General features: G+C 48.6%; 1 protein-coding gene across 2 annotated transcripts; it reads right to left on the reverse strand.

Moving 5' to 3' along the window:
- Positions 1-648: 648 nt before the first annotated feature.
- On the reverse strand, positions 649-22,341 carry SLAMF6 (SLAM family member 6). 2 transcript variants are annotated; one of them, XM_015076209.3, is made up of 8 exons: positions 22,082-22,341; positions 10,635-10,967; positions 5,903-6,166; positions 5,355-5,474; positions 5,090-5,128; positions 3,996-4,075; positions 2,508-2,582; positions 649-2,143 (listed from the first exon to the last, which is right to left on the reverse strand). In XM_015076209.3, the coding sequence occupies exons 1-8, from the start codon at positions 22,194-22,196 to the stop codon at positions 1,997-1,999; spliced, it is 1,173 nt and encodes a 390-aa protein (XP_014931695.2). In that variant the 5' UTR covers positions 22,197-22,341; the 3' UTR covers positions 649-1,996. The 2 variants fall into 2 exon arrangements, with proteins under 2 accessions (XP_014931695.2, XP_026904342.1); XM_027048541.2 differs by lacking the exon at positions 5,090-5,128 and having other exon boundaries at positions 22,082-22,340.
- Between the last annotated feature and the right edge of the window lie 246 nt (positions 22,342-22,587).

Here is a 22,587-nt window from a genome sequence, read left to right on the forward strand (position 1 = left end):
AGGAATGAGTCCTAGAGAGATTCACCGTACATCCTAGGGCCTATAATTAACAATATCGTACTTAACATTTTTCTAATCGGGTAGGTCTTATGTTAAGTGTTCGCATCCCACCAAAAACTAAAAATTGAAAGTAAAAGGCTAGAGGACACTTCTCATGGTGCCAGATATGACCCGACTGTGGTCAGTTTCACAAATGCCTACTTCTCTCCAGACTCATCCAGTTGTGTGCAATTAAGGACGTCCAGCTTCTTGTATGTCGATCACACCTCCATAGAGTGTTGTAAAAAAAAATTCTTATCTTGAAGATCTCAAACGCACAAAAACACCAGATTCTGCTCTGGGGATAAAAGAATGAAGTTTTAAAATCTGAGCCGAGTAGACTGGTAGGGAATGATGTAAACTGGCAAACCGGTAGGGAAGTGGGTCCCAGACAATGTATCCCTTCTCATTTCTTGTGGTGAGGGTTTGTGAGAAGACTGTAAGAACTCAGGAGGACGCAATTTAACAACAGGAATGGTAACAACGCAACACTGACGCTCATGTTTATGGGGCTCTGTGAATACACCAAGGGCTGCAGGCACATTGTCTTTAATTCTTCCAGGACTCCACTAGATGCTCATTTATCTATTTAAAAAGTATCATTGAACACTGTTTTCAACGTTTGTTTATTTTTGAGAGACACAGAGAGAGCATGAGCAGGGGGTGGGGGGTGCAGAGAGAGGGGGAGACACAGACTCCGAAGCAGGCTCCAGGCTCCGAGCTGTCTGCGCACAGCCCGCCGCGGGGCTCGAACTCACGGACCGCGAGATCATGACCTGAACCGAAGTCAGTCGCTTAGCTGACCGAGCCACCCAGGAGCTCGGTTGAACATTTTCTAGGTGCTAGATCCTGTGCTAGGTGGTCAGGATACTGAGATGAAATCATTGCGGTCCTTGCTCCCCGAGACTGTATGGAGTAGTCGGAGAAAGAGACGTTAAATATAATAGTCGATGGCATGTGATAGACGACATGGAAAGTGTGACAGAGGGATGCACTTCAGATAGAATGGTCTGAAGGTCTCTCTTGGAGAGTGACATATATGCGCTGACACCTATAGAATGAGGAGGAAGGAGGCAGGCAGAGAAGGGTCTGGAGGCAGATGTGAGCAAACTCCTCCGAGGAGCTGAAAGAGAATCAGAGAGGCCAAATCAGAGAGAGAGGGGTGAGTGGTGACGGCCGAGGTTGTAGAGGCGCCAGGCCATCCAGAGCCACGGAGACTCAGTTTCTTTCTGAGTGACCGGGAAGTCCCGCAGGGTTCATCTTAAGCAGACAAGTGAAGGGTCTGATTTATATTAAAGATATTACTCCGGCTGTCTTGTGGAGAATGGACCGGAGGGAGATAAGAGCAAACCTGGGGGACATTTGTTTGGAGTTTACTGTTGTAGCCCAGGTTGGAGATGATGGTGGGTTAATTAATACAGGATGGAGGTTGAAGGTTTGGAGACAAGCGGGTTGATCTGACATACATGTGTGGAGGTAGAGTCCAAAGGGCCTGGTGACGAAACAGCTGAAGTCAAGGATAACTCCGGTTCCTGGTTTGAGTTAACAGGTTGATCCCCATTTTTCAGTCTAGCAGACCAGAGCTCAAGAGGTTCCGTCACGGGTCCCGGGAGGTATGTCTAGTAAATGATGCATGAGGGTTTGGGGATGGGTCCGTCCGATTCCAGAGACAACATACGTAACCCACAGTACTCTCTCCCAGCGAATGGCAGTCCTGCTGCTCTCTACAAGGAGAGAAGTCGTTGTCTTCTGAATTACCAGTCCCTGTCAACCGCAACCCCATCCGTTGCCAAAGAGAAAGTCAATATCCAGGCTTGTTCGCCGAGGCGTGTTTTGACCCGGAGCACATTAGAAAATGTTATTTGGGTCCCATGTTGGAAATGATGTCATTCCTTCGATATTTGACGTAGGCGAACAGGTTCCGGTCCTCAGAACTGGAAGTGATGATCCTAGATATTCAAGTTCTCCAGGCAGAAACCACACTGTGTTTGTTCTCTCCCAAGGGATCAGGAGAAGCCATGTGCTTCCTGCATTCCTGCTGAGACCCCTCAGCCACTTGGATGACGTTGCCGAGGGCAGTCGTCCGGGGAGAAATGGGCTTACTCTAATGGCAAAAAGGAAAATCAAGCAGGTTAATGGGGACCAGTGTCTCGGGCTATCTCTCGTGGCTATAGAGGAGGTCTGGGAAACACTAAGTGACAGATAGGAATACGGAGCTAAGGCAAAACTGACTTAAAATTTTAATTTAAACAATTTAACTGAATTCAGGTAGGTTGGAAACTCAGTGATGGGTGACGGGCCTCATACAAGATAACTTCTACGTTTTGGTGATGCCCTGAGACCTTCTACATTCCGCTGGTGTCTGTGCCATCTATCCCATGGCCCCCTTTACTTTTACTTCCCCTTATAAAGTTCTAAGTCTAAGGAGAGAGGTAAGCTGTGAGAACAGGGCACACTCACGGGCTCACCTCTTTGGACTGATGAACCGTGGAGTAAATTGTGGAGGAATCAGTGCTTTTCATAGGCGTTGGGTTACTTGTTTGCTGTAAAAAAATAATCATAGACATTCGGCTCACAGACAAAGAGATATTTGTGCAGAGAAAGACAACGCAACACAGAGGGGCGATGTCAACATCCTCCAGGAGGAAAGGGTAAGAGAGTATGTAGCAAGAGGGGCTGGCGACCAAACACCACGAGCTCTCAAGCCAGAGAAAGTTGAGTGACATTTCCCGAGGCCCACACAAGAAGCACAACACCCCGGCAAACCAGTGGGCTCGAGAGCCAGAGAGGGACAGAAGGGCAACCTTGTTGGCAGGTGTGTGAAGAAAGGGAAGCGTTCTTTCCTGCATCGGACCCTGCTGTCCTTCGTCCACCTTATGCCAGAGTGTATAGGAGTATTATATCTTTTGTCTTAGCTCCTTCGGCAGAAGTCCCCCGTGCTCATGGGTTTTGACATTTAAAACGAACTAAGGAATATTTAGGGCATGGAGAAAACCTCTGAAACTCTCCAGACTGCGGTTTTTTTTGTTTTTTTTTTTTCTGAAGAAGTGGGCAAGTTGGCTGGAGAGCCGTTTATTGGGTTGTTGAGGGTGATGCATCTTGTCCCCAAGAGAGAATTAGAAAGGCAGCAGAGATATTTGGACCAGGGGGAGTACCCTTCTTGTCACCTCCCTTCGAGGAGCCTACCTTGGAAATACCACGAGGAGCTGTGTGAAGGGACATTTGCTTGGGGAACCTAAGATTCCTGGCGGGATCATCGCTTCCATCAGTGGGTGAGTGCTGAGTTATCTTGGCTTACTTTTCAGAAGGGGGATGGTGCTATTTAGAAGGGTCCACCTGCGGATGCTTTACTTTGGGGGTGGTGGGAAATTGCTGATGCGTGGCAAAGGAGTTCCTGGTGGCTGCCCAAGGCCATCCGCTATGTTGCAGAGGGGAGGGGAGCGTTGAAGGCCGCTCATGCCTTTACCGTCTTCTACTGTTGCGAATCCTTGCCCCACCTCCCCCCCTTGAGAGAGTGTTTCTCAGTTCCTCTATTTCTACTCCATCCAGGGCAAGAAACCCCCCTGCCACACAGTTGTGCTCTCTGGAAACTCTCAAATTTCATTGAATTCCGATCTACTCAGCAAGTGTTTACTGGGAACCGTGCTCAGGGAACAGAGAGGAAAACATCATTTTCACTTCCAGGCAGCTCGTAATTAAGCTGCCAAGGGACAAGACTTACTGATGCGTCACGCAGTTAGAGGACCGTGTAAAGTAGGGCGTGAGCAAACACATCATGGGGCGAGAGCCCTGGGGGCTGGCAAGGTCCCCCATGCAACGTCGTCGCTGCTGCCACTGCCTCTCCTCTCCTCCACAGTGGGGGTCATTGGACTAAAGAGATGACTGTGGTGACAAGTTTGCGTACGAAGACTCTAAAAACCGTGCCAATGATGGAATATAAAGCTGAAGGGACTCACCCTCTTTGGATGAGTGACATGAGCATACACGGTGTTCCCTGAAGAGATGGAGACATACTCTAAGTTATTCATGTTCTCTGCTGTTAACACAGGAAGGCACAGTCAGTGTCCCGCTCTCTCAGTGTCCCACTCCACGGCACTTTGTGGCCCCAAAGAGGCAGTTGGTCGAGGCAATGCCCTTCCTTAGGGTTCATTCATTTTTGACACTCTTTGAAGTTCTGGGTTGAACTAGAACCTTCTCAGCCGTGTGCTCTATTTCTGACCTCATCTCTTGGGGGGACGTGGTCTTGAGGTGTCCTAAAGCTTCAGCGTCTCCCTCTGGATTCACATGTGGACCAGTGAGCTCCCGGGACCAAAGAGCACTGCCTCCACAGGGGCCAGGGAACGCCATTGGCAAGCTTAATGGAGCCGGGGTATGTCACATATAAAGTATTAGGAAACCTCTCAGATTCTATTACAGATGGTTGTACTATGGATAGTTATATTATATTATATTTATTATTACTGATGAGAAACCGGAGGCTCAGGAAGTTCAATTAACTTGGCACAAAGTCAAAGAGGAAGTGATGGAACAGGAACTCGGATGCCTGCCTTCTGACTCTGAACCTCACGTTCGTCCTCTACACACGATGTCGTGTATCTCTGACCCCTGAAATGAGACTCACAGCCAGTCTGAGTCCAGAGCCTGTGTTCCTGTCTCTGTATCACACTTTTCTTTTTGGACTGGGTGTACTCAGTGTTCAAATCCCCTGGCTGAAAGAGTGACAGGGTCAGGCAGTTTGTCTGTGGACCTTTGATGCTCTAACCCTGTCCCTGCCCTGGACTTGCTGGTTGATAATGGACAGTGAGCCTTTCACCGGTACCTGGTTTCTCATCAATGGGGTGGGGAGCCACCCTCATCCCAACGCCTGAGATCCTTCAGGGACAGACATGCATAGTTACGGGTCACCTCTTTTTCACCATCTGGTCCGCCTGAGTAATGGTATTCTGACTCCCTCCTCTCTCATTACCCAGCCTTCTGACTGGCCCCTTTCCTCCTTCACTAGGACTCCGCCTCTGTCTTAGGATTGGGAGCTAAGAGTCTACAAGCTCACCAGAAGTCTGGGTTTCCTGAGCAGAGAAATGAAAGATGCCTGAAAAATAAAATCAGGGAAATGGAAATTTGTGAGTGCAGTGTGAGAGGCCCCCACGCCCTACCCCTCGCCCACAGGTGTCTCTCTAGAGGATGTGGTGCAGGGGGACCTGAAGGGGAAGGGCAGCCAGGCCTTGAGGCTTGGTCATGCATTTTCTGGAGAAAATTAGCACGTGTGCGGTCACATCCCAGGGGCCGTCCCAGTGGACCTTCCTCCCTCCCTTTACCTCTCTTGCACACACAGTATTTCTTCCTCCAAACAACAAGTAACACGATGACTGGACATATCAAAATAATAGCCACAAGTGCAATCCATAGGGTACCAATGGATTCATCATTCAAAAAATCTGAAAAAAGAAAAAAAGAAGAGCGTTTTTCTTCTGAAAAGACCCCTCCTGAGGGTCTCTGCTGAGCCTCTTCTAGGCCACCTTTGGGGGCTGGGTGGGTTCCGGCTCTGGGCAGCCTTTCTGGGAGTGGGAGTCCCTGTGGTGGATGGGGCAGGAGCCTGGTAGAGCCGGTGTGGGGAGCAGTTCCGACTTCCCAAAGACTTGGCCCCTGGGCCCCGAGTGGGCTGGAGGACTAGGGGGAGGGAGGGAGGAGAGGCCTCTGGAGGCAATGAGAGGTACGGAGCTGCAGGGGGGTGTTAGTCCTATCCCAGCAGTGTTGGGTGGCCTCCCCCTGAGCCCCTGTTTTGGGAAGTCACCTTGGGCAGGAGGGACATACCACATCTCACAGCTGCTCAAGGCTCTCGGGGAGACCTGAGACCGACTGTTACCTTTGCAGAGACTCTGGGTGGAAACAGAGAAGGACAGTTGGCTGACAGGATTCTCAGCTGTGCAGGTGTACTTCTCTTCGCTGGAGTTCTTGGGGTCCCAGGACAGAGTGAGGTTGGCTTCTCTTATAGATATGCTTCCTGCGACCTCCCACCTTACTAGGTTGTTGTCACTCATATTCTCCACAGAGCAGGTCAGGTGGATCTCACAGGTCCCATTCTTGGATCGCCAAGTGTGGTTGACCACTTCTAAGTTCCTCAGTGGTCCTGCACGCAGGGAAAAGGCCCGGCCTGAGACCAAATGGCTTGGTCTTCAGGCCATTGTGAAAAATACCCTTCCCACCGCAAAATGCTTCTGTATTCCTCCCAACACTCTACTGTATGCTATGGCCTGTCTACTCTGTAAGTAACTTGGCTCGTATTGCCTAAAGGATGGTGTCAGGGTCTGGGGTGACCAGTGATGAGGGACATCAGCATGAGACAGAGCAGCCAGGGGGAGAAGTGAGTGGGGACACACGACGGCCATCACCAACTAGTTGCGTGATTCTGGGCTGCTCAATTTACTTTCTGGGCCCCAGTGTATTCCTGGCATCCTTTCCAGCCTTGTACACTGGCCTTGTGTGAAGACATTGGGGAATTCAGCTGAGGGCCAACTGGCCCTTAGGGCAGAAGCCAGTAAACCAGACTCAAGAGCCCTATTCTCTCCACCATCAGAGTTCCCTAGCTGGGGTGGAAGATAAAAGCCCGGTGTCCTTGGGGACTTGTACTTCTCACGAATCTGCAGGAATGCCGGTCCTCATTGTATCGGATGCTGGCTCCAGTGAGGACAAAGAGATCCTGATGCGGAATGTCAGCAAGACAGAAAGGGAAATGTCGAGAGCCAAAAAACTAGAGAAAGAAGTGAGAGAACTGAACGAGCAAGTAATTCTGGAGAACCAAGAAGTACAATATATCCAGGCATTTGATAAATTTCTAAGAGCAAAGGTCAGAAAATATTGGCTATTGAGACACCAGTAGCGTGGTGCCTGGGTGGTTCAGTCGGACTTCGGCTCAGGTCACGATCTTGTGGTTCGTGAGTTTGAGCCCCGCATCAGACTCTGTGCTGACAGCTCAGAGCCTGGAGCCTGCTTCACATTCCGTGTCTCCCTCTCTCTCTCTCTGCCCCCGCCCCCCGAGTTGGGCTTTGTCTCTTTTTCTCAAAAATAAATAAACATTAAAAGATATCTTTAACAAATGGCTGGAGCTGTGAATCAGTAGGGATGTGGGAGTGGTACAGAAAAAGGCCACCGAGCGGGGCTTGGCCTGAGGTAACGATGACCCAGTAAAGAACGGAATGACCCCGACTGTCTGGCGGGAAGATATTCAGGAATGCTCTAAGCTTAGTGGCGTAGAGGTGGGACATATTCTGACAGAAAGGAATTTCATGGAATGGAGAGTGTTGGATTTGGAGTTAGAAAGACCTTGGCCAGACTTACGGCTTTGTCATTTCCTGGTTATGTGACCGTGGACACATTTTTAAATCTCTCCACGCCTTACACAAACTTACATATGAGTTACCTTATACGTAAAATCGGGCAACAATACCAACTTGTCAGGTCAACACGAGGATTAAATGAGACAGCGCCCAGCACAGCAATGGCAAATATTTGGCGTGAATATCACATTTCCCTCAACCCGTGTCCATGGCTGACCTCAAAAATCTCTCTTGTTACCTTTTCCCACTTAATGAATATAAAACTGCCTACCTGACATTTCCACTTGGATATAATGTGTCTCTCAAACTGCACATGTTCAAAAGCATTCCTGGTTTCCTCTCCCGAACCTGGTCGGTCCGTAGCCTCCCACACCTTGGTTGATAATCACGCCTTTCCAGTCGCTGAGGCCCAAAGCCCTGAAGCCACCCCTGACTTACCTCTTCGTCTCACGCCACCACATCGGGATACCCTGGTGGCTTTTCCTCCAAAGTATATCCAGAATCCAGGCACTTCACAAAACCCTCTGATGGTTCTCAGTCTCACCAAGAGTAGAGACCAAAGGCCCTGTGAAGGCTCTCAGAGCCATACGTGATGTGGCCTCTATTTCCATACTGACCTTGTTTCTTGTTCCTCCCCCCTCACTCTGCTCCTTGGTCTTTGACCTCTTTGGCGTTCCTTGAGCCTGCCAGGCACAGGGGAGGCCTCTCCATTCAACTATCTGCATGGCTCACCTCCAACAGGTCTTGGCTCAAATGCTATCTTCTCAGCCTATTATGACCACTCCATTTATTAAAAAAATTTTTTTTAATATTTATTTATTTTTGAGACAGAGAGAGAGAGAGAGAGAGAGAGAGAGAGAGAGAGGCAGACTGCAAATGGGGGAGGGGCAGAGAGAGGGAGGCACAGAATCTGAAGCAGGCTCCAGGCTCTGCGCTGTTAGCACAGAGCCCGACGCGGGGCTCCAACTCATGAACCGCGAGATCGTGACCTGAGTCAAAGTCGGAGTCTCAACTGACCGAGCCACTCAGGCACCCCATGACCACTCCATTTAACAATGACTTCTGTTCCTTGTCACTCCTGATGCCAAAAGGTCCTGAGAAGGGTTTGGTGTTGAACCTCATGAGTATGGTTATTGCAGAAGTCATGCTTTGTCTTCTGACCAGTGGCTAAAGAACATTATCTCAACAGTGTGATGGAGACTGATACGGGGTCTGTTCTCAGACTTTCCACCGGATGTCTCTCTTCTCTCCAGGGTCCTAGCACTGACTTGGTGACCTCTGGTCACCCAGAGTGATTCTGCCTGTAGTGGGTTGAATGATGACACCCTCCCAAAAGATATCTCCACGTCCTAATTCCCAGAATCTTATTCAGAAAAGGGTCTTTGTAGATGTAATTAAGTGAGATGAAGAGATGATTCTGGATTATCTGGGTGGGCCCTAAATCCAGTGATAAGTGTCCTTGCAAGAGGAGAGCAGAGAGATATTTGAGACAGAAGAGGAGATAACATAGGGAAAGGAGGAGGCGATGTGACAGGGAGGCAGAGACTCGTGTGACACAGACACAGGCCAACAAACATTAAGTAGTGCCAGCAGCATTCCAGCAGAAACTGGAAGAGGCCAAGAACAGATTGCCCTCTAGGGCCTCCAGAGGGACGGTGGCCCTGCCCACACCTTGATTTTGGACTTTGGGCCTCCAGAATTGTGAGAGAATAAAATTTCTGATGTTAGCCACCGACTTTGTGGTGATTTGTTTAACAGCTTCAAGATATCAATACCCTGTCCCAGGGTGATTTTGCCTGTTTGGTTGGAATTCCTGTGGCAGACTTTTCTAGACAACCTCTCTTTCCTATCATATTTACCTGTTCTGTGTCCTGTTCTTTTAGGGACATGACTTTGACCAATCTAACACGGTACATCTGCCAAATATTTAGGGGATTATAAAGGTTCACAAGTAACCTATTTGTGGTGACATCTTACTTTAACTGAAGTGCTTTTTTGGATTCCACGTCTTAACCCAAAGGGCTCTGGGTGAGTTTTAGACACTGTAGACTCTCAGGTAGATGAGACGTACGGAATCTCGGTGACCTTCAAAGCTGCCAGTTCAAGCTTGAATCTCCTATACACCATTCCTGCTAAGAGATGGTCTTAAAGGCATTCAAGGCATCTCGAACTCCACTGATTGCTAGAAGGATCTTTTTTTTTTTTTTTTCTGATACTGATTGGCAAGCTGTCTCATGGTTTCCATAATTTTATGTTGAGGACGTGAACTGTCTGGGGAAAATGTTCTTGGAAATTAAATAACCTTGTAGAAAAGATCTTTCTCGTTATCAACCCATCCTTACAGAGCACTTTCTAGGTACACCACTGTTCTGTATACTGATCATTCTCCATTGAGCCAGACGAGCCTTTGTGTAAAGGGACGTGTCATGCCAGGTAGTCATGTGGGAAACTCTCCCACTTACTGTTTCCTCTGTGACTGTAGGCAGGTTGCTGTGACTGACGCTGTGCCTCAGGGTTAAGGGTTCGTATCTACCTCGTGGAGCTTTGGTGAAGATTACCCAACAGATACAGGTAATGCACGTGGTAACAGAGTCACAGCTATTTCACTTCTGTTACTTCCATTACCTTTCTTTTTTTTTTTTAAGTTTTATTTATTTAAGTAATCTCTACACCCAATGTGGGGCTTGAACTCGTGACCCCGAGATCAAGAGTGATGCCCTTCTGACTGAGCCAGCCAGGTGCCCCACTTCCATTACATTTCTGGTCAAGAGGGACTATTTTTTTTTAAGTTTATTTATTTACTTTGAGAGAGAGAGAGAGTGAGTGAGCGAGAGCAGGGGAGGGGGAGAGAGAGAGAGAGAGAGAGAGCGAATCCCGATCAGGCTCCGTGATGTCTACGTGGAGTTGGACGTGGAACTCGATCTCACAACTCTGAGATCATGACCTGAGCCGAAATGAGAAGTCAGATGCTTCACTGACTGAGCCACTCAGGTGCCCCAAGAGGGACTATTTTATTGGGTGAGGGAGAGTGATGTGATTGGGGGCCAGGAGTCACAAGACTTAGGTTCTATTCTCCACTCTGTCACTCACTGGCTGAGCAATGCCATTGAGATTGTTTACTGCTGGACCTCAGTCTGACTCCAAATACTATGCTGTTTACCACTAGGCTATGGTGGTCACTATGTGACTGGCTGTCACATAGGATTGACATACGTCCTACCTTTCAGTCCATACACAATTAACCCCCATGCTTTCACTCACTGAAGATCCTCAGCTTGTAACTGGAAAACACTGTAGAGGTTTGTGTGGTTATCTGGGCATGGTAAGATCCTGCGTCAGCCATTGTCAGGTTGCTGAGCTGTAAGGAGTAGTTCCTGCTGAATTGCAGTCGGTCTTTCCATTTTGGATTCGTCAGTATGACCTGGGGATCTGAAGGATCGCTTAGTTGTATGAAGGTTATAGATGTTCCGTTGTAAAGCCAGGTGATGGAATGAGTATCCTCAGATATAGGAAGCTTCAAGGGAAAAGTTACCGACTCCCCCAGAGTCCCATTCACCATCAGTGGGGTTGAGCTGGCTTGTGAAGCTGTGTTCCCTGTAAACACAGAAGAGAAATTGCTTTAACCGCACCCCCCCCCCCCCCCCCGCCAGCTCACCCTTGCTCCCCACACCCTTTCCCTACCTCTGCCCATCTGTTAGAGCCTTCTGATACTGATGCCCGGACATATGATGAAGAGACACAGGGTTAGGAGAAGTGTCCAACAAAATGTCTGGTGTTCTTGGATAATGGGAAGTTGGCCCAGATGGTTCTGGCCCAGTCCACCCTCCTGTCCTGGCTGGTCACTCTTGGGTCATGACCGCAATATCTGACTCCAGCCTCTGAGTTCTCTGGGCCCGAGGTGGAGGGAGAGAGGGCACTGCGTCAGCTGCCTAGCATAGACTCCAGCAATCACAAGTCTTTGCTGATGAAGTTTAATGAAAGCTCAACACTCACTGATTATCTGCTGTGCCCAACATAGTAGGTTTGTGGGTGGGTGGGGTGGTGGTTAGAGGACTGATACTAGGAATTTATAGCTCTTTACATTCATTATTTCCTTCGATGCTGGTGCAATTCTGGGAGGCGGATCGGATATTATCATCTCCATTTATAGATAAAAGAGCAGAGGCACAGATCGTTGAACTCCTTTTTTTTTCCCCAGGGTCACACAGCTACAGAATAAGGGTCAGGATTCAGACCCAACGATTTTGACCTCACTTGCTTTTTGCTCTTTTGGTGATACCAGAAAATATCTTTTCTATTCTCAAAGTGGAGGAGCTAAAACTGATAAACACAGAAGCGATAAATATAACTTCAAAGGAATAGACGGCGGTCCTGTTCTCGTGAGCCTATCTCAGAGCCATTCATGTTTGAGCAAAAAAGGTGAAATGGTCGCAACGATTCTTTTTTTTTTTTTTTTAATTTTTTAAAATGTTTATTTACTTTTTTGACAGAGAGAGAGAGAAAGAGAGCATAGGCAGGGGAGGGGCAGAGAGAGAGACACACACAGAATCTGAAGCAGGATCCAGGCTCTGAGCTGTCAGCACAGAGCCAGAGCGGGGCTCAAACTCACAAACCATGAGATCGTGACCGGAGCCGAAGTCTGGCGCTTAACCGACTGAGACATCCAGGCACCCCTGGTCACAACGATTCTTAAAGAGGATGCTTCCCGAGCATCCTCTGCAAATACGTAGCACACATCACACCATTTTGTGATCCTGCGTTTGCTTGTTTGTCTAACTGGCCGTGCCCCGATTATCTTTCTATTTCGGCACTGTGTCTAACATGAAGGAGGATCTGGAAATGTTTGAGTGAGTCGGTGAATATGTAACTGTAACCAGGACCCCCAACCTTCTCCAGATCTCTTACTTCTCAGGAGAAGATCTAAGCAGGGAGGAACTACCTCTCGGGATCCTGACGCTCAGCTCTTGGGCGAGATCACACTGCCTCTCTCCTTCCTTGATGGTTGTGCAGACGCCAGGCACTGAACGCTGTCAGCCATTCCCACCCCCCTGCCCCGCACCCCATCTTTCCCATCAGGGGTTTAACGTGATGGGGAAGATTTCTCATCTTAACCTCTCTTCCTTCTAGGAACGGCATGGGGGACGATCCCAAGCAAAATCTTGAGCATTTTGCCTTTTTCTGTTGTTGATCCCACTTACGAAAGTTTAAAAACAGGCAAAACAGATCTGTTGCTTGACGTCAGGACAGTGGTTACCTTTGAGGAGGAGCGAGAGAGAGCAGGTAGGGGGGAGCAAAAAGGGGGACTCTGGGGTGCTGCGAATGTCCTAGTTCTTGACCTGGGTCTGGATACTCGGATTTATTCATTTTGTGATAATTCATTGAGTTCACACTTAGGATTTGTACAGTTTTCTCGTCATGTGTATATTTCAGTTAAAAAAATGTTAGAATGACGACAAAACCCAAACCAAACCAAAACAGTTACAATGACCTATGAAGACCAAAAGGTGGGGCGCCTGGGTGGCTCAGTCGGTTGGGCGTCCGACTTTGGCTCAGGTCATGACCTCGCAGCTCGTGAGTTTGAGCCCCGCGTCAGGCTCTGTGCTGATGGCTTGGAGCCTGGAGCCTGCTTTGGTTTCTGTGTCTCCCTCTCTCTCTGCCCCTCCCCTGCTCTCCTCTGTCTCTCTCTCTCTCTCTCTGTCTCTCAAAAATAAATAAACATTAAGAAAACTTTTTTTTTTTAAAGACCAAAATGATCTGCTCATGTTTGTGTCTTTGACCTATTTTTTCTATAACTCTCCCCAGACCAGCTGACTTTGCTCAAACTATGCTGGCCTGGCCATTCCTTGAGCAAGCCAGGGCTGGTTCACCTGCCGTTCCCTCCGCCTGGAAGGGTGCTGTCTCTCAGGTGTGCATGTGGCTCACTCTTTCACCTCTAGAAGGTCTTTAATGCACACATTCCCTCTCAGAGAGGACCGCTCTTCCCTCATCACCACCCCTCACCCCTGTACATTCAGCTGCTTTTGGACTTCTTTTTCTCCGTAATACTTACCACCTAGCCTACTTTATAATTTGCCTTAAAGAAAAAAATTCTCTCTCCATTCTGCTAGAATGTAAGCTCCCTGAGAGCAAAGGTTTCCGTCTGTCTTTTTCATTGTTGTGATCACTCTTGAACACTGCTTGGCACAGCATAGGCCCATAGGATTCATCCAGTGAGTATCTGTTGAGTGACTGGACACTCCGTTCTTTCTCTTGGAGGTTTTCTGTCCAAGATATTAAGGAGCAGTTTCTCTTTTGTAAGGAGCCTGGGCATACCCTGGGGCCCAAGGACTCCCCAGGAGCTGTTGCCTCCTGCCTAGCACATTCCTTGACGCCTCCTTTTTTTTTTTTTTTTATAGATGGCAACTATTCATTGAACAAGTCATTCTTTCTACCGTTTGCTCAGTTTGCCAGTTCAGTGACTAGAGCTTTAGAACTCATGGCATTCAGACCATATGGACTAGATCCCTTTTATGGACCAGTTTCTGGGCTGAAGATTGGGAACATGAATAAGAAATGTTGGTCCTCTGGGCTCACCATGTCGAAGAGGAGCCTACCAGGCAAGCGAGTAGTTTCAGTGCAATGAGCTGGGTCTGGAGCTAGGAAGGGGCTGACTTCTGCATTGACCTTGTACGGACCATCAGTTGCACCCGGTACACTCAACACCAAGTACTTCTTTCTTTTTGTTGTAATTATGAGACTGTTTTCCTCTCTTTTCCAGCATCTTGGGGATAGAGACTGTGCTTATTATCTCTGTGTTCCTAGCACTTAACACAATTTCTAGCTCAATAAATGTTGACCCAACAGAGGTACGTGCTGTAGAGGAGCCCAAATAAATGAGCATCCGGGGCTGGGGGAGCTGGGGGTTGTCAGGGAACCCTTCACAGGGGCGATAACATCACAGCAGGGTTCTGAATAAAAACAAGGGGTTCCTATGGCCCCACGATTTGTGATTCTTCCAAGAGTGCCCCGCTCTTTCTTTGCCCCGTTGTTCCCATTGCCCGGAATGCCCTTTGTCTCTTTTTCCACCTGCTGAGTCCCTATTTATCCTTCAAGGAGGGGCTCAAATATCTGTTTGCCTCTGCTTATATTTGTGGGGAGTTTGTTTTGGTTCAGGGGAAGGAGAAAAGAGTCTGGCTGAAAAAGAGACCAAGGGGAAGAAGGTAGAGAAGGGGAAGGTAGAATTAGTCCCCTGAAGGTCTAAGAAGAAGAAAAAGGCTTAGGGCACTTTGCTCAGGGAAGGGGAAGGTCAGAAGTTACAGGAAATGTTCAAAAGCCCTTCTGTGAGAATTTTGGCACGAGAGCTGCTTTGGGGTCCAGGCGATGTGATTCTGTCAGCAGGGAGAACCCCTCCACTCTGGAAACTCCTCAAAGCCTCTGCCCAGCTATCGGTTTTATCTTTTAGAAACCAACTAATGAATTGCTGGGACAGGAAAAGAAACATTTTGAGCAGGACCCCCCAGGACATGCCTGGGCAGCTGAGTCATAAAGTGCCAGACAGGTACCTCAGCTCTAGGACAATGTTAAAATCCCTGCCCTGGGACGGGCATAAACCTCATTAGCATACCGTATAATATATGTATAGGCACGTTTTCTGGGTGTGCATGTGAAGGTCTATGCCTGCCCATGACACGTGATGATCAGGCCTCCCCCTCTCCGTATCCATCCCAGACCCCAATAAGAGGAACCTGCTTATCTACAATTTTTTTTCCATTACCCAGATTTTTATAAAGTTCCCAATGCTTGATGCGGATATATTGGTAGCTTGTTGTGGTTTTAATTTACCTTTCCCTTACGATCAGTTACATTCAATACCTTTTAATATATTTATTGGCCATTTCCATTTGAATATTTACTTTAGTCACTTGTCTGTTGAAATCTTTGATCCACTTTTAAATGGATTCTCAGGTTTTTTTCTTATTATTTAGGAGCTCTTGGTGTATTCTAGATACAAAATATATTTCGAAAATCTTTTTCTCCCACTTTGTGGATTGCCTTTTTACTCTCTTTTTAAAAATTTATTTATTGTTTAATTTACAACTAACTTGGTGCAACAATGATTTCAGGAGTAGGTTCCTTAATGACCTTTACCCATCCCCCCTCCCACAACCCATCCAGCAACCTTGTTCGTTGTCTATATTTCAGAGTTTTTTATGTTTTGTCCCCCTCCCTGTTTTTATATTATTTTTATTTCCCTTCCCTGATGTTCATCTGTGTTGTGTCTTAAATTCCTCATGTGAGTGAAGTCATGTGATATCGTCTTTCTCTGACTAATTGCTTATCTACAAATGTAATGCAATCTCTGTCAAAATACCAACAGCATTTTTCACAGAACAGAACAAACAATCCTAAAATTCGGATGGAACCACAAAAGACCCTGAATGGCCAAAGCAATCTTGAAAAAGTAGAACAAAGCTGGAGGTATCGCAATTTTAGATTTGGAGTTATACCACAAAGCTGTAGTAATCAAAACACCATGTTACTGGCACACAGTAGGCACACAGGTCAAAGGAACAGAGCCCAGAGCCCAGAGCCCAGAAATAAACCCACAATTATATGGTCAATTAATCTCTGATAAAAGAGGCAAGAACATGCCATGGGAAATAAAAAGGTCTCTTCAACAAATGGTGTTGGAAACACTGGACAGCTACATGTGAAAGAAGCTGGACCACTCTCTGGATTAAAGACCTAAATACGAGACCTGAAACCATAACATTCCTAGAAGAAAACACGTCAACCATGGAAACATTTTTCTAGATACGGCTCCTTTGGCAAGGCAAACAAAAGCAGAATTGAACCGTTGGGGCTGTACCAAAATAAAAACTGTTTCCCAGTGAAGGAAACCATCGACAAAATAAAAAGACAGCCTATTGAATGGGAGAAGGTACTTGCAGATGACATATCAGGTGAAGGGTTAGTAGGCAAAATATATAAAGAACTTCTACAACGCAACACCCCGAAACCAAATAATTCAGTGAAAAAATGGGCAGAAGAAATGAACAGTGTCCAAAGAAGACATCCAGATGGCCAACAGACACAAGATGCTCAACACCACTCGTCATCAGGGAAATGCAAATCAAAACCACAAGGAGATGTCACCCCACACCCGTCAGAATGGCTAAAATAAAAAAAAAACACAAGAAGTAGCAGGTGTTGGCGAGGTTGTGGAGGAAAAGGAACCCTGTGCACAGCTGGTGGGAACGCAAACTGGTGCAGCCACTGTGGAAAACAGGAGGGAGGTTCCTCAAAAAATGAAAAATAGAACTACCCTACGACCCAGCAGTTGCACTACGGGGTCTTTACCAAAAAGATACAAAAACGCGAATTCAAAGGGATACACACACCCCTGTGTTTACAGCAGCATTGTTAACGATAGCCAAGATATGGAAGCAGCCCAAGTGTCCATCGACGGACGAATGGACCAAGAGTATGCAGCATGTACGTTCAATGGAATATTATTCAGCCATAAAAAAGAACGAAATCTTGCCATCTGCAACAACATGGATGGACCTGAAGGCTATAATGCTAAGTGAAATCAATAAGTCAGGCAGAGAAAGACACATATGGTCTCACTCCTGTGTGGAATTTAAGGGATAAAACAAAGAAAAAAAGAGGCAGGCCACGAAACAGATTCTTAACTACAGAGAACAAACTGCTGGGCACTAAAGGGGAGCTGGGGCTGGGTAGGGTGACAGGGAAAAGAGGTGAAAGGAGCGAACAGCACACTTATCATGATGAGCACTGAGTGATGTATTGAATTGTTGAATCACTACGTCGTACAGCTGAAACGAATGTAACACTGTTTGGTAACTACACTCGAAAAAAAGTTAGAGAGGGAGGGAGCCAAATCAGAAGAGGCTCTTAAAAACTGAGAACAAACTGCGGGTTGATGGGGGGGTGGGAGGGAGGGGAGGGTGGGGGAGGTGCATGGAGGAGGGCACCTGTGGGGATGAGCACTGGGTGTTGTATGGAGACCAACTGGACAATAAATTTCATGAAGAAAAGAAATAAATAAAAATAAAATAAAATGAAATAATTACACTTGAATTTTAAAAAATTGGTTTGAAAAAGGAAAAAAGGAGTCCGCTCACTCCTGTTTGGGGAGTCACCGCCTTGGGAATTATTCTCCATGTTCTCCGTATTTGCTGCAAATAGAGGACTTGGTAAGGCAGCTCCGGCCGGTGTAGCTTCTCTCTGTAACTCACGGAGGGCCCACCCACATTGGCTCGGTAACAAATGTTGGTGACCCAGGTGGGACTCTTGTCCTTCTGCGACTCTGCCCTCCGCTTCCCTGGTGTCTGGTGAATGGAGTAGAGGGCAGTGTCCCCTCGTCCTGGGCTAACCCATTCAAGCTCCCGGGGCCAGGCTGGAAGTGGATTCCTTGCGGGGTTCCCCCTCCTTGGTGCCTGTAACGACCACCGGTATTGGGACCTCCCCCGAGATCCAGCGGCTGCACCGAGTGTTTTTATTCGGAAGGCTCTCTGCTGGCATAGGCCGGGTCTACGGCACAGATTTTAGAGAGTGTCTCACAAAGTCTGGGTGAACTGGGAAAGACCATTAGGAAGACTGCACAACCTGGCTATCCGGGAGGCTTGGATGCTCCAGCCTGGCGAAACGGGAGCGATCGTTTTGAGACTAGTCAGAGGGTAAACTTGACGTCTTCGCTGGGGACGCTGGACCCTGTTGTGCTGGTGTCTCGTGGTTAGAGTCCGGGAGATTTGCCAGACGTCTCCATCCCGGCTGGTCTAGTATCTGTGAGTATGTGTTTACTCAATTGACTGTTGTCGACTGTCTGAATCTCCACCCTGAGTGCCTGGCCGTTGTATACCCTGTCCTTCCCTTCTTTTCGGTACTGGCGATCTGCAAGTAGGGCCCCCAGTTCTCTGGTGTAACTTCACTTACTAACAGTTAAGATAGACACCCAGAGTCCTCGGCAGTCCCCAAGACCTTTCTTTCTCTAGCCTTTTTCTTTACAATTAAAAAAAATTTTTTTTAATGTTTATTTATTTTTGACAGAGAGACAGACAGACAGAGCATGAGTGGGGGAGGGGGAGAGAGAGAGGGAGACACAGAATCTGAAACAGGCTCCAGGCTCCCGGCTGTCAGCACAGAGCCTGATGCGGGGCTCGAACTTAGCAACAACGAGATCGTGACCTGAGCCGAAGTCGGACGCTCACCCGACTGAGCCACCCAGGCGCCCCCAGAAAATGGAACTTTAAAACTCAACAGCACATTGCAATGGAAACTATTTTGTAGAAAAGTAAGAGATCCCATGTGTTCAGAAGCCCCAACCTTAGCGTTACCAGACCTTGAAAAGCATTTGATTTATATGGACGTGAAAGATAAGGCGTGGCTGTGGGGGTGTTAACACAGATGCTGGGGCCCTTAAATAAGAGTGTGGTAGCTGATTTCTTTGAACATTCGGACATGGTGGCCAGGAGTTGGTGTCCCTGCCTGAGAGCTGGGGCAGCCACGTGCCTTTTGATAAAAGAGGTAAAAAGAAAGTATGGGTCCACCTAGGACAGTCTGGACCCTGCACCTGGTCTCCGGTTTATCAGAAACCAAAGGACATCTGTGGCTGTCCCAACACAGAACACGACAATATCAAGCCACCTGCCGGATCCCCCTCAGCTACGGCTGAAGCCGCATCACACTTTAAACCCAGCTACCCTGCTTCCTGACCTCGCTCCTCCACCTCCCACAGTTGCCCAGAAGGAACCGGTCAAGTCTCAAGTCGCAGAGATCTCCCAAGTGGATCCCCGGCCAGGGCGGAGGAAGGCCAATCTGTAGATGGGCAAGAAAGGCAGGGATGTGGTGTCCCTGAATGCTCTTGTAGAGGCCAAGAGGCCGACACCAGGCCCCTCGGCCCGAAAGGCAGACATAAAGTGCTACCAATTAGCAATTTATTCTACATAAAAGATTCTAAATACACCTTCTCTGTCTTCCATGCCCATGGAGCCAAATGGAAGGAAAGGCTTACGAAACCTGGATATAAAGAAACCAGCTTTGGCAGAGAGACCTGCGGGGTGTTGGAAACCGCGCACAAGTTGAGCAAGGTGCCCATGGTGCATTGCGAGTGCCACCAGAAAGGAAATTCAGAAGTCGTACAGGCAAGTAGCTTGGCAGCCGCAGCCACAGGAAGGGCTGCTAGGTCACGGGAGATTTTGCAGCACAGCGATAACCTCCTTGCCTCGTTATAAGTCCGCGCCAACCTACCCCCATGTGGAGACAGAGGAGGCAGCAAAACAGGGCTGAGGATGGGCCCTGATAATCAGATGACAAAGAGCAGTGGGAAAGTCCAGGGGCCCAAGCAGACTTCTTGGGGGCTTCTTAAGAGTGCACGTGATCTAGGGGCGCCCGGGGGGCTCCGTCGCTTAAGCATCCGACTTCGGCTCAGGTCACGCTCTCACGGTTCCCGGGTTCCAGCCCCGCGTCGGACTCTGGGCTGACAGCTCGGAGCCTGGAGCCTGCTTCGGATTCTGGGTCTCCTCTCTCTGCCCCGCCCCTTCTCTCTCTGTCCCTACCTCTGTCTCCTTCAAAAATAAATAAACATTACAAAAAAGCGTTTAAAGAGTGCACAAGATCCAACTGACGGTGGCAGAGAAGCTTCATGCCTGTGGTCAACAGAGACAATATACGGTCCAGGGATGAAAGAGATTATTATTATTAGCCGAGGCAAGTCAGGCTAGGGGGACACTGCCTGCCGAAGACTGGCAAACGGGTTTTACCGTCATGCCAGCAGCCCCTGGGGGTTTCAAATACTGGATATTTGTAGTTACGTTCACTAGATGGATTGAGGCCTCTCCCTGTGGGGCAGGAATGGCAAATGAGGTAACAAAGGCCCTTATCAAAATGGATATTCCCCTGATTTGGGCTACTGAGGTCGCTACAAAGCCATAATGGATTGACTTTCCCATCAAAGGTCATGTCTGGGATAGACAGAGCTGGGGACATCACATGGAGGCCACGCCCTGTACCTGGAGACCTCCAGAAAGACAGGACAGGACGGACGCGTTATCTCCCACGGCTCTGCTCTCCTTGCACTTTTTCTTAGCTTCGGTGATGATCTCCCTGCCGTGATGTCCGCGCCTCCAGCCTCTAGTCCTCAATTTCCAGCCGCTCCCCGGAAATCTCACGGATATCACCCTGATGTCTTCAAATCGGTAGATCCGACCTTGAACTCCCGCCTCCCTTCCCTTCGTCCCCCAACTTTATCACCTCCGGCGACTCTGTCTGCAATCTCACTGCCCCTTCCTTCCACCATCCTTCACATCCCCATTCCCCGCTTGATTTTTTTTTCCTCCTTATCATTTGTCACTGTCCACTATGCCATTTCACTTAGGTAACTTGTTTCCTCTGCTCAGATGTGAGCTTCACGGGGAACAGTTTTCACCCGCTCCGTTCACGATGTGTCCCCAGAAGCTAGACAAGCAGAGCCTCCCCCACCCTCCTGGTGCCCGTCTTGTTAATTCTGCATCCACGGTGACTGTCACCGTGGCCCTTTCTCTTGCACTACGGCTGTGTCTGGGCACTGGTCACTGTTTCTCAGAACTGTTGCAAGAGCTTGCCACCTGCTGGCTAACGAAATCTGGGCCAGTTATTTAAATTCTCGTTGTAAAATGGGGTCAATATAGCACAAGCTCCCGAGACCTGTACTGAGGCTTATGTATATAATGCGTGCACAGTACTTGGCCCAGGGCCCTGAACAGAAGGCGTCAGGAAGTATTAGCTATTTTCATCTGCTACCCTGGCCTAGCTTTTCTTTTCTTTTTTTTAACTTTTTTTTTTAACATTCATTCATTTTTGGGAGTGAGAGAAACAGAGCGTGAGCGGGGGAGGGGCAGAGAGGGAGACACAGAATCCGAAGCAGGCTCCAGGCTCTGAGCGGTCAGCACAGGGCCAGATGCGGGGCTGGAACTCACGGACTGAGACCGTGACCTGAGCTGAAGTCGGACGCTTAACCGACTGAGCCACCCGGGTGCCCCATCTGGCCGAGCTTTTCTGTCTCGTCTCCTGCCCCGTCTGTCCCTGAAGCCCGTACTTTGGTTCCAATAACCACCGGTGATTCCCCAAACATGACACGAACCTTCCCGTTTTCCATGTACTGGTCAGTGGAGAACGGGGAGGCAGGACGGGCCAGGACTTTCTGTGGCCATATAAAGTTCTGGCAGCCTAGCTAGCCTCTGATATGAATCACAGGAAGGGAGAGCCAGCGATGACAGTAATAAAATAGGGCTATTTCCAGCGTTTGCCCTGTGCCTAGAAATTTTGGCCACACTGAACCATAGGGTCGTCAATATTTTCGACGCGGACACTGAAACTCAAGAGGCATAAGGAACCTACCTGAGGTCACCCAGCAAGAGAGTAGCTCATTTGGGGAGAGAACTCACTTTCCTAACGGCAGAACTCTGTATTTCACAGCATGCTGGTTGTAAACTCCAAACTGTCTGCTCTTAGAACAAGCTCACCTCCCATGCCCCGCAGATAAATGCAGACACAGGGGAAGCTGTCAGCTCCAAGGGAGCGCTTCGTGTGCCAAGTGGAGAGGCGGTGACACCCACCCGGCCCCGCGGGGGACAGACAGACACCTATGCATGAGTGGTGTAGACTGAGCGAGCTGTGCAAAACCAGAGAGTCGCTCGGGGGGCTGCGCGACCACCCCCCGCATTTACCTGGGCCGAGGCAGGAGACCAACGCGAGAGACAGGAGCAGACAGAGCATGACGGCGGGGCAGACGGGAGCCGGTGGCCTCCTGCGGCCGGTGTCCACCCTTGGCGCTTCTGTCATCAACTGAAAGTGGTTCTCACCCGGACTTCTCCTTCCTCTCGGAGGTGTGGTAAGCCTTCCTGCGCACCGACAGCCCTCATTTGCCTGCTATTCTGTTTACTCTTTTCTGAGTGGAGTGCAACGCTCTTGAGTGTGCGACGTGAGTTGCAATTTTCATTTTCTGTCTAGTTCCTTTTTTCATTTTTTGACTTTTTTTTGGCCGGCGGGTTTGGGGGGGGGGCGCGGAATGGCCCAAATGACAGGTTGTGGTGTGGTGACCCAAGAGTCACTGTTGTAACCGTCCCATTCGGTGGCATGAATGGCATTCGAGGCCAATATTACAGGCTTACCTCGTTCTGTTGCGCTCCGCCTTGTTGAGCCTCACAGACATTGTGTTTCTCTACAAACTGAG

This window comes from Acinonyx jubatus, chromosome E4 (assembly GCF_027475565.1).
Source record: "Acinonyx jubatus isolate Ajub_Pintada_27869175 chromosome E4, VMU_Ajub_asm_v1.0, whole genome shotgun sequence".
NCBI lineage: Eukaryota > Metazoa > Chordata > Mammalia > Carnivora > Felidae > Acinonyx > Acinonyx jubatus.